The following is an 11,748-nucleotide window of genomic DNA, read 5'->3' as shown; positions in this document are numbered from 1 at the left end:
AATCGACAGGGTGCTGAAAACCGCAGAGAGACACGGGAACTTCACCTCTGTTTTCATTGTTCTCTGAAAGGACACACACACTGACACGGGGCACCAATGATATATCTGGGTACAGCAGATTACTGCAGAGAAATGCGTGAAGGCGCTCGCTGATAACGTTTATCGCTCTAATCGAGCGGAGAATTGTTGTCTTGTCGGTGAAAGTGCATTCGTTGTCCTTTCGTGGTGGCTGCTGAAGAACCCATCAACGAATAACTGAGGCTTTCTGCTTTATTTGAGCTGTGTCGCTTGCTTGCTCAGGATTCTCGCAGTGCCATACTACTTGGTAAGTAACAATTACTCCTATACGCTCACTTCTTCACACGAAGACCCATTATACCGTGTGTTGTTGGTCGGGTGGCCGTGCAAGCCACTTATTGTTCTCGTGCTACTTCTCTAAAGATATCGCCACGGCGTTCTGTATTTTACTCGCGCTTTAGCCTGTGCATGCTGCTTTATACTGATCCCAGCCACGACCGTTAAAATTCTGAAAATTCGAAATTTCGGTTAACTTCAAGAAAATCGGCAAACGTTTGTTTACCTGCTCTGTTTGAATGAATTCCGAAGTTACGACTTTAATTAAGCATTTCTTGTTCACTTTGGGGCAATCCAGCCGAAGATGGCTGATGAAAGCTGCTTTTACAATTCATGAAAAGCGAAAACGCGCCCAGGCTTCTAAATATCGTCACGGATATTTTGTGTCCCAATTATTCTTTATTTATCTTTTTTATGTTGCTAATTTAGACAGCTATTGATTTCATAGTTACGGTACCAAGCCTCAATTCATTCAGAGCACCTTTCGTATGACCGGTGCTCTGAATGAATTGAGGCTTGGTACTCTAACTATGAAATCAATAGCCGCCTACATGAGTAACAACAAAAAGCAGGCGCGCGGCGCGGCTTCTCGGACGTGAAAAAATGAGGCTCATCACGTGCCCCGAAAGTGGCGGTGGCTGTCATGTGACATAACAAACAAGAGCCCACCATTCCGCCCGGCGTGGTGACTGAAGGCCACACGATGTCGGTGACGCCAAAAGCTATCACATTGTTACTTCCGATAGCTGGTTTCTCTGCAACAGAAACATACACGCTCTGCCATTTTTGTTCCGTCGAATGCTGAATGGACTCGGCTTTTGGCACCAGGGCCATAGTGTGCGAATATGCGTCGATGGTACCTGTTACCACGAAACCTACTCGGCTGGCCTCGATGGCGTGTTGAGTCTGCTTTCTTTTTTTCACGTCCGAAGTCATGCTGTATACTTGTCGCGCGTTTCAAGCTGGTCGCATTAGGAGGCAGTGCAATTAATTACCGGTCATTTAGGGTTACGGACTGGATTCCAAGAGAAGGGAAGCGTTGCAGGGGGCGGCAGAAAGTTAGGTGGGCGGATGAGATTAAGTCTGCAGGGACAACATGGCTACAATTAGCAGATGACCGGGATATTTGGAGAAAGTATGGGAGAGGCCTTCGGCCTGCAGTGGGCGTAGCCAGGCTGATTATTATTATTATTATTATTATTATTATTATTATTATTATTATTATTATTATTATTATTATTATTATTTAACTTGTTACTTGTTGCGCTTTCGGACGCTCCATAGCGTAATTACTGGACCAACAGCTACCCAGTAAAGCAACAATAACGGGACAAAGATTATCTGTCTGCGCTCCTTTAATGTTCAGGCTTCTGTGAATGCTGAGGGGAGCGAGCACGGGATGGCGACTGGTAGTCATTCCCGGTTGCCGTAAAATTTGCGGTAACCGAGAATTGAGATTTATAATGCCGCCGCAGCAAGATTTATAACGTGCCACCAAATATTCGTTTCGCAGGTGCGATAGGGTGTCAGAGAGCTGCCTGCTGTGAGCGATGGAGTCCCCGGCCGAAGAACACGCTGCACAGGCTACCAAAGAGGTCAGCACCTTGCACGAAGTTTGTTTTGTCACCTACTTGCACACGGTGCACACTGGAGTAGCCCCTATTAGTATGCAGTTCTGACGACATCAAAATGACACGGTGACGGGAAATACTTGGGTACTCTTAAAATATTGCTACGCGAAGGATGATTCGTTGATTCCTGGTAAAGGGTAAATGTCCTTTTTAGTAATTCGGTTTAGGTGGCGGTAATCAATGCAGAAACGCCACGTGCCATTTTTCTTTTTGATGAGCACGACCGGCGACGCCCAACGGCTCGACTAGAGCCCAACAATGCCTCTGGCGAGCATCTCGTTTACTTCCTGCTGAATAACTTCCTGCTCTGCCATGGACACGCGATACGGTTGGCGGTGGAAGGGAACAGCATCACCAGTGTTTATCCGATGCTCAACAAGGGACGTCTGACCAAGTGGTCGATTGTCAGTGTCAAATATGTCGCGGTAGGAAAGCGAAAGGCGATATAGGGCGGCTGCTTGGTCAGGTGCGAGGTCCGGAGCGCCCATGGGACGTAATGGGCCGTCGATGTTCAAGGCATCCTGGGGGTAATCAGAAGGATCTGGAGACGCGTCGGCTGCAAAAGCAGTGACGTGGTCGTCTGTCACTGACCGGAGCGTGGCCACCGTTATGCCTTCAGGTAACACTTGCTTCGTCAAGCCAAAATTGATAACGGGGAGGCACGTCCGTTTAGCGGCAAGGGTTACGACGGAGTGGGGCACAGAGATGTTGCGCGCTAGGAGGACATCACGAATAGGAGCGACGACATAGTCGCCATCAGGAACGGTTGTCGTTGAGGCCAATTCAACGAATGTTAGGGCTTTTGGAGGTGAGCGAACAAATGCTGTAGAGCAGAAGGTGTTCGGTTGGTTCGGGTTGAATGTCTGAAAGAAGAGGAAGCTCGAGGCACAGCGTACCGGGTGGCACAGTTGATGAGGGCAGAATGCGTCGTCAGAAAGTCGAGCCCGAAGATTGTGTCATGAGGGCAACTGGTCAGCACGGTGAACAGAACTGGAACTTGGCGGCCAGCAATTCCTATGCGAGCAGTGCACATACCCCTGACGGCAACAGTGGCGCCATTGGCGACGCGTACGGCTCGAGTGATGGCAGGCGTAAGAACTTTCTTGAGGCGACGACGTAGGTTAGCGCTCATTATGGACACTCGGGCTCCAGTATCATTTAATGCCGTCAACGGAACACCATCTAAGTCTATTTCAATAATGTTCATGTTGGTGAGGAGCGTCAACATAGGATTTGGACAGGACGAACGTGATGCAGCACTACCTCCAAGAGCTGCATAGCCTAGTTTTCCGTCCGTCGGTTTGGCGAGGAAAACCGGTGAGGCTGGGGTGACGGGGAGCGACGGTGTTGAGGCGACGGGGTATCAGAGGTAGGGTACAGACAGCAAGTTGAATAACGGCGAGCACCGGCGTATGGGCGAGGAGCAGGGAATGAGCTCCAGTACGGCGGCATCCAGGTGGTGCGGCAGTGGCGGGGTACATGACCAACGCGGTGGCAGCGGAAACAGATCGGTTTGTCGGCTGGGGTTCGCCATTCAGCAGGATTGCGTGGTTTGGTAGCGAAAGACCGGTCATTACATGTTGTGGACATGGGAGAGGGTGCCGAATCAGGTCGGGAGAAAGAGCAGGTGGTAGTGATGCCAAGGTTTGCAATTTCTCACTGCAAAACTTCTTGAATAACGGAAATAGTGGGGGCCGCTTAGTCAAAGGTACCGTCCGGGGGTTGTGGATGAAGGGGGGCCAGATTCACCGCTTCAATCTCACGGCGAATGATACGTGTGACGTTCTCTTGAAATGGTCGTGTGGCGGTATGAGCGGAGCAAGAGGACGGGGCAGGGGTGTTTGGGAGCCGGGAAAACCGTGGGACGACGCGGCGGCTTTTGGCTACCTCGAAGCGGCGGCATTCTTTGACGATGGCGTTGACGGTAGAGACGTCGTTATAGACGAGCAAATTGAAGGCGTCGTCCGCGATGCCTTTTAGGATATGGCCCACCTTGTCAACCTCGGGCATGTGCTCGTCGACTTTCCGGCAAAGCGCGAGCACTACCTGCATGTAGGAGACATACGATTCGGTCGACAACTGGACACGGGTGGCAAGCTCTTTTCCCGCAGCCTGTTGGCGACCTGACGGGTTCCCAAATGGGTCGCGAAGCCACTCTTTTAACATGTCCCAGCTGGAGAGCACGATCTCATGGGTGCGAAACCAGACACGCGGTGTCCCGTCCAGATAAAAGATCACATTGGCAAGCATGATGGTAGGGTCCCAGTGGTGGCTTTGGCTAACACGCTCATACATGTTGAGCCAGTCGTCAACGCCAACGTCATTTTGGGCGGAGAATGTCCCAGGATCACGGAAACTAGTAACCGTAACGTTCGTTGTCGTTGGCAAGGTGTAGGTGGCAACGTGGTGGTTTTGTCGGAAGCCATGGCTGAGAAGACGATGGTGCGGCCCCTTCGGAGCTCCGTGGCGAGGACGGGGAACGTTCCACCTCCACCACAATGTTACGCGAAGGACGAGTCAGTAAGACGAGCAACTATTTACAGGTTATATTTACAACAGCGGTTGCAGCGTTGACCAGTTAAATTCACAGCGCGAGCCCAGTTCGTTCTTCCTATTCTTTTCCCGAATGATGGCGCCCACGCGCCTCGTTCAAACAATCAAATACCAAACGCGTGTAGCAATATGATTCGCACTGTAACGTCTTTCGACGAACCGATATTAAGGGGAGCCGTGCCATCTCGTAATCAGGCTTTAAGAAAACAGTTCTTAACAGCACGTCCATTTATGAAATCAAGCACAAAAGTAACTGGAACGCCAATGTATTACTCCGCAAAATTCGGGAATTCTTATCTCGAAACTTGTGTCATCCTGAGATTTATTTCCAACTGGATCGGCCTTGCAAACACACCGGCTAGAGTTTGTAAATTGCAACATGGGCCATAAGGTAATTACTTAAAAATTATTTAGTGATATTATTGATTGATTATGTATTTTTATTATTATGCAAGTAATGTCCTCTTCTTCGAGTAGACCAGCTCATGAACTAGAATTGGGCTGTCTGCCACAGGACACTTTAAAAATTATTTGAAAGTGTTCTCTGAAACACCCGGTATATATAGTACAACTGACGGTGGTCCACTCCGCACCACCGTCACTTGCACTGACGTCCTCGAAGAGGCAGGTCGTGTGTAGAGTAAGTTTCTGAACAACACTTTGCAATGTGGTAAACCCTGTTTAAATCATGGATATGGGGCCTTAAGGAGGTGCGACGTAATGCGTGAGCATTACGATGCATTTATCTCGCATCTACCGCCAAATTGCCACTGAATTCCCTTTGTATAATTTCTCCATTTGAATAAAAAAACACATTTAATTTCGCTTAATTTATCTGATTCTATCGGTGGCTTCATTGTATGTTGGTGGGACTAAACTGTACTTCTTTATTTACAAGGAAGAGTGTCTTCTAACTTGCAGGCTCGAAGAGATACAACAACATCGCAACGCATCTACCATGAAGTAGACGGCCTGTACGTTAACGAGGCCTTAACGGAGAAGAATCTGCGGTCTGCATTTTCTTACAAGCCCCTTGATGAAGACGTCTTCATCGTCAGTTACCCTAAGTGCGGAACAACCTGGCTGCAATTCATCGTCCATGGCATCTACACAGGTGGCGTCGGCGGGCTTCCAAGCTCGGAAGAGCGCCGAAAGACAATGACATTCCTCGAGGTTTCGGGTGTCGAGCGTGCGATATCCATTCAGCGACCGGGATCCATCAAGACTCACCTGCCGTTCCACTTGCAGCCGTACTCGGCCAAGGCCAAGTACATCTACGTCACGCGGAACCCATATGACTGTTGCGTCTCGTACTACTACCACACGAAGTCCCTGCCGCCATACGACTTCCAGGACGGCACGTTTGACCAGTTCCTGGATATGTTCGTCCGCGGCAAGGTCGACTTCGGCGACTACTTCGACCACCTCCTGTCCTGGTACGAGCACCGTGGTGACCCCAATGTGCTTTTTCTAACGTACGAGGACCTCAAGCAGGACACACCGGGCTGGATCTTGAGGATAGCTGACTTCCTCGGAAAAGAACGTTACGGCAACAAGATGAGGGAACAGCCAAGCATTCTCGATGATGTAGTGCAGATGACCAGCTTCGAGAACATGAGGAGTCTCAACGAGGAGTTCAGGAACTGGCCGAAGAAACTCGAAGCACTGCCGGACGAAACGTTGACGGAAGCCATGAGGTCGATGCGGGCAGCTCTGGGCGACTCCATCAAGCAGCGGCCAACGGAAGATCACATCCGCAAGGGAATCGTTGGTGACTGGAAGAACCACTTTTCTACCGAACAAGTCGCACGGATGAAGAAACGAATTGCACTCAAGACGCACGGAAGCGACGTCATGAGTCTCTGGAAGGACACAGACATTCCTTCAGTATCAGAGGCGCGAGAATAAAGAACTGCACCTTGTTATGGTTGCCGGCATCGGCGCATTAGTTATCTGTGAGCATTACAAAAAGACACCTATTGTACGATTCCGCATACGCATCGCATCCAACCGCATCCAACGATATCCAATATGTTCCGAGAGCTTCGAATAATGGCCTCCAAGATGGCTACAGCGCAAAGCGCGGAGGTCACCGGTCGGCGGTCACCTTTGAATTGTCGAGGTTGCTGCAACAATTACCTTTGGCGCTAGTGGTTAGTACGAGGTACATATGAATGCACACATGCATGATTTAGACGGATATACCAAATACAATTAGGAAGGAAGAGCGCCAACTAAGACGATCACAAGTGGGGAGAACGACACAGGACAAGCGCCTTGTTGTTCACAGCGCCTTATTGTTCCTTCCTAATTCAAGTATGCACCATCTGGCCCAAATAAATGTTCTCCTGTATCAATTAGAATGATTCTCTATTGCTACACCTGTGCGATGAACAGAACCTTATGGTAGTTGCCATGGAGAGTAAGTGTCATGGACCGGTACCGGGGCAATACCGGGAATACACAGGCAAGCATCGGCTACGCCTTAGTCTGAGAAATGGTCTACGGAACAACTAGTCCAAGCTACAATAGCCTAGGCAGCGTTCATAAACATATAAGCTTAATATTTGGGAGATACCAGCGCAGGACAGGAACCAAAAGCAGCAGAATGCGCTAAAACCAATGAAAAGTAAAAAGAAGATATCGCAGAACGCACAGAGAAGAAAGTGGAGGCGCTTCCTACAGCAGCCTGAGAATGCAATGAACTGGTAGGGGTTAAGCAGCTGGCGCTAGGACAAACAAAGCTAAAGAACTGAGGGAGTGGAAAGAGGAAGCCATGCAGGTGGTGGAACAAGTAAATAACTCAAGACATGTGAGAGCGTAAGCAGGCATCTAGGGATTATAAAGAGGCCAGAAGGTTGGGAGCGCAAGAAGAAGAACTACGTTTTCGATGGAACAAGTACCTAGAAAGGAAAAGGGTGGCTAGTGTACTTGTGCAAGACAAAATTAGATGTAGAAGTGGACGTTGGGTGCGGGACATTCGCAAAAGAGGCAAAGGCGCACCAAAAGGATTCCGCAACCACGCAAGGGCATTAGGAGCTCCAACTAAATATTCGCAAAGGGCTCTAAAGGATGAAGACGGTAACATCTTCGAAGGAGACGATGTGCTGCGGCGCATCATAGACGTCATTAGGAATAACTTCGGCACGAAGGAGAGCGTAGTCCAGACTTAACCAGATCCAGCAACAGAGAAGCATGCGAGATCAAAATTTAATGTAGTAATCTTTTACTGGAGAACAGCAGGAGAAAATATCCCTAAGAACACGGCAGCAGGAGTAAATGAAATCTCAATACAGCTCATCGAACAGCAGGGCCCAAAGAGCAAGGCACTGCTGACTAGTGCTACAGAGCAAGCGAGTAAACTGAAGAAAGTTCAGTTTCGAAGGCGTAATGGCATCTACCAAGGCAAAGGAGATAATGAATGGACGAGCTAGTATAGACCATTTAAAGTACAACGTCAATGACATATAGAATTACAATGCAAGCCAGAAAATTGGAGTTGTCAAAATTAGTGGGGAAAGAAATGTCCTGCGAAAGCTATAACATAGTTTCAGACCTGGCAGAAGCTTAGATCATATTATTTGTTGTAATAGCTCAGTGCATAGAGATTTCAATAGCTCAGAATAGACGTTTATAGATAGAATTTCTAAATATTAATGGAGCTTATACGAAAACGTAGGACAGGGAATTGTTGCGGAATATTCTCAAACACAAGGGCAGAGATTATGACTTCGTGGAGCTGCTGATAGAGATATAAAAATTCCAGCGATTACAAATTGTATTAGAAGGCCGAAACTACAATGCAGTTCTGGAAATTCACCGAGGTTTCAAACAAGGATGCCTTGTGTCTGCAATGTTGTTCCCGCTTTATGTTAAGAGCTTAGAAAAATGATTGGAAAACAATGAATTAGTTTTACATTGATCTTACATCCGTAACGGGCAAAAGCTGCAACAGAAGGTCTGTGGGCTGACGTATACGGGCGGCATAGTGCTGCTGCCGGACAATGCAAGAGATTTGCAAACTTGCGATTATGTGTGGCAATGCATTGACAAATCTAGGCCTTAAGTAAGTATAGAAAAATCGGGAATTGTGTTCTTTAATGATGAGGTGAGTAATAACTTGATATAAATTGGACAGCAACTCATACCCAAGTTAAGTAAATATGAATACCTCGGTGTATGCATAAATGAAGAGCCTACTCAAGCACCCATCATGATAATCTGATAATGAAGGGAAAGCGAAATGCAGCAGTGATGAAGTGTAGATCACTTCAGAACCATAGAGAACCGTTTTGTTGACAACTTAGGTCATTGAGTAGTACATGGTGCATTGGGTAGAATATCGGGCTGCTGTGTTGACAGAATCGTTTTCCAAACCACCCGTCTGTCCAACTTGGGTCACTGGATATGTAACACTAAATCTCGGCCGTTCTTTAATGAACATTTAATCCCCCCCCCGCCCACTGGGTATGTGCGGATTTTAATGTAAACCTTGCGAAAAAGAAAAGCGTATTCGCCAAGCTAAATGCGGTCGTACAATCGCTGTCGTCGACAACAGACGTGTATGTAGGCGTTGCACAGGTGGGAACTTCCATACGTGGGTCCCAATTGGGCCATTCACAAAGCACGCCCGTCGCAGCTGCCAACGTAAAAAGGAAATTGTGCGATATTGGGTTAGCGATCTCATAAAGCAACGCTCATCTGCGCCGACCGAGCTGGCGCTGGTAAGCGATGAAACGTGCTTTCTCAGCAAATCGGTTCGCAGGTCACGACTATGACGTGGGAATGACATGTGCTTTCTTGTTGCCGGCGTGCTCCGATTGGCCATCCGAAACTGTGCAGCGTGTAGATTTCACTTATGATGGACCTAGGCATGCGCTGCTGCGCAAAACAACTTTGTACAGGTGGATTGTTCCAGCTCAGCAGGTGCCGGAAATGGGGCAAGTTGTGTTTGTCGACGCTTTTCAATATAGATTAGTAGACTTTTAGGCGCTCGTGGAAGTACTTGCGTTGTGTCGCAGTGGCTAGAAATGCGGTACGAATTACAAGCGAACGGAGAGGCAAACGTCAACCAATGTGGCATCATAATCTGCCCGTTATTTCTACTTCTTCGTCATCTCAGAACAACAGCAAAATGCCTTTTTGTCTTGATCTCCGGGAAATATTACTGAAATGTTTCTGCGCGGATGCAGTAAAAAAAATTAATTTGCGACGCTGCGATACCTGTGCCCGAGGTTTGTCTTGTTGTTTGCGGAAGGAGAATCTGTGTGCACACAGGCGGGTTGCAACTCAACCATACAAGATGCCAGTGTGGTGACACATGAAAATGAAAAAAGGGGGAGCAAAGTCACATGCAATTTATGCGGTTATGGCGAGGGTTCTTTGAAGGCGCAGAACGGTGCGATAAAACACGTCACTGCATGAATAATCGGGCATCTACTCGCGCGGGTGCAAAGTTACAACAAGACTTAACGAGAGTTACAAAGGCCCAACAGATATTGTTTTACAGCTCATTTTGTGCTGGACAGCTGTCTGCATTGAAGAATGGATTCTTTGTCAGAAGAACGCGCTGCAAAAGAAGCCAACGAAGTTAGCAACTTCCGCAAAGTTTGTCTTGACATATGAACCGTCTTTAAATATAGCGCAATTGGACGGCACAACAGAAAGGAAGACGAACACAGGCGCCTGTGTTCGTCTTCCTTTCTGTTGTGCCATCCCGTTGCGCCATATTTCAAGATAGTTCTCATTTCAAAATGCCAACTAGCCAAGCATTCGACTCTATTGTCTTGAAATTCGGAAAATTCAGGGAGAGTTCTTAGTGGTTACCGTACTATGTGCTATTGTAATTTTAAGGAAGACGTAATAAAAAAGTTCTTTTTTTTTAGAATCAACGTCAAAGCAGTTTTGCTGCTGTTGTGACGTCGTAATGCGAGAACGCTTTAACACAAAAGAGATGGCGCCCTGCGAAACAACCACTGCTCCAGTACAGAGCAGTTGGAGCGCGTGGAACCGTGTTTGTGAATGCGTACGCACTCAAAAAAATAGAGCTATTTAGGAGAAGTGGAGGCAACAGCTTCAGGGCCAGCGATGACAGGCATTCCTTCTTAACGCGATCCCAGGAACTGAGAGGCAAACTTATTGAGGTGTTCGCAGACACCACAGCGCACATATATTGGGCGCTTCACAGGTTTGAAGCTTGAGCGCACTGAATCCTTGTGACTAGTCGCAATAACATAGAATGAAGCTCGTGGTCGCCGCGTTGGCGAACGAGTCATAAAACGATGTGGTGATATTGCGGTGAAAAAAAAGGGTGTCGAATTTGGGTCACAAGCGTCTCAACGGCTGTATGTGTGGTGACCGGGTGCCCCCGTGCGATGACAATAGCTGCCGCTATCGAGGAACATCTCGGGAGGCCATGACGTGTCCGCAGTGCTTGGGTCTGCACGCTCTGTATGGTGCACAGATTAGACTTGCACGTATTAGACAATTAGACAGGTAGGCTGTATTGCAGAAATTTGAGAAATGAAGTGCCGTGCATAGCTGCAGCGTAAGGTGCGCGGATGATTGTCACGATTTTCCAGCGATAAAATTAAACTTCTCCTCAGTGCAAATTACTGTTCTTTTTTCTCTTTTTTTTCTTCCTTCTTCAGGTAACGTCCCGATACGGCGGAGTAGGTTATGAGGGACGTCGTAGCGGAAGGCTGCGGATTCATTTTAACCATCTGTGTTTTCTTCAACGTGCACCCAATGCGCTGTAGACGAGCGTGTTTATTTTCTTTTTCTTCTTTTGCGTTCCGTTCGCACCGAAATGCGACCTACCGGGGCGGGGATTGAACAGACGGGCTAGTCCTCAGCAGCGCGACATCAACATCCTAGCCACTGAGATCAAAATTTCGATATCAAATGGTAGTCCAAACTGCCGCTATCTGTGCAATATGGCCCCAGAAGTACGATTCCGTGTTTAAATTACCCCTCTGTCGCACATTAGCTCGTGTGGAAAGGAGTGTGTCGCTTTCATATTTTTTATATATATATTCGACTGTTTCCTACTACTCTTCAGCTCGATTTGCAGCGTCGCAAAGAGAGAGGGAGAATAAGCTTTTTTTATGAGCAAGGACAGTGTGCGCCCTGGATGGGCGGCCTCCTTATTCCAGGCAGACGCGGGCCATGGCCATCTACCGTGCCCGTTCGATCAGGCTGCGTTCTTTCT

General features: G+C 47.9%; 1 protein-coding gene across 1 annotated transcript; it reads left to right on the top strand.

Annotated features, from left to right (window-relative positions):
- The first annotated feature begins 230 nt into the window (after window positions 1–230).
- LOC142587119 (sulfotransferase 1C2-like) lies at window positions 231–6,789 on the top strand. The gene is made up of 3 exons (XM_075698008.1): window positions 231–325; window positions 1,868–1,949; window positions 5,460–6,789. The coding sequence occupies exons 2-3, from the start codon at window positions 1,905–1,907 to the stop codon at window positions 6,444–6,446; spliced, it is 1,032 nt and encodes a 343-aa protein (XP_075554123.1). The 5' UTR covers window positions 231–325; window positions 1,868–1,904; the 3' UTR covers window positions 6,447–6,789.
- The last annotated feature ends 4,959 nt before the right edge of the window (window positions 6,790–11,748 follow it).

This window comes from Dermacentor variabilis, chromosome 7 (genome assembly GCF_050947875.1).
Source record: "Dermacentor variabilis isolate Ectoservices chromosome 7, ASM5094787v1, whole genome shotgun sequence".
NCBI classification, from domain to species: domain Eukaryota; kingdom Metazoa; phylum Arthropoda; class Arachnida; order Ixodida; family Ixodidae; genus Dermacentor; species Dermacentor variabilis.
Note: the sequence above shows the minus strand (reverse complement) of the source record. Positions and strands in the feature narration are given on the sequence as shown.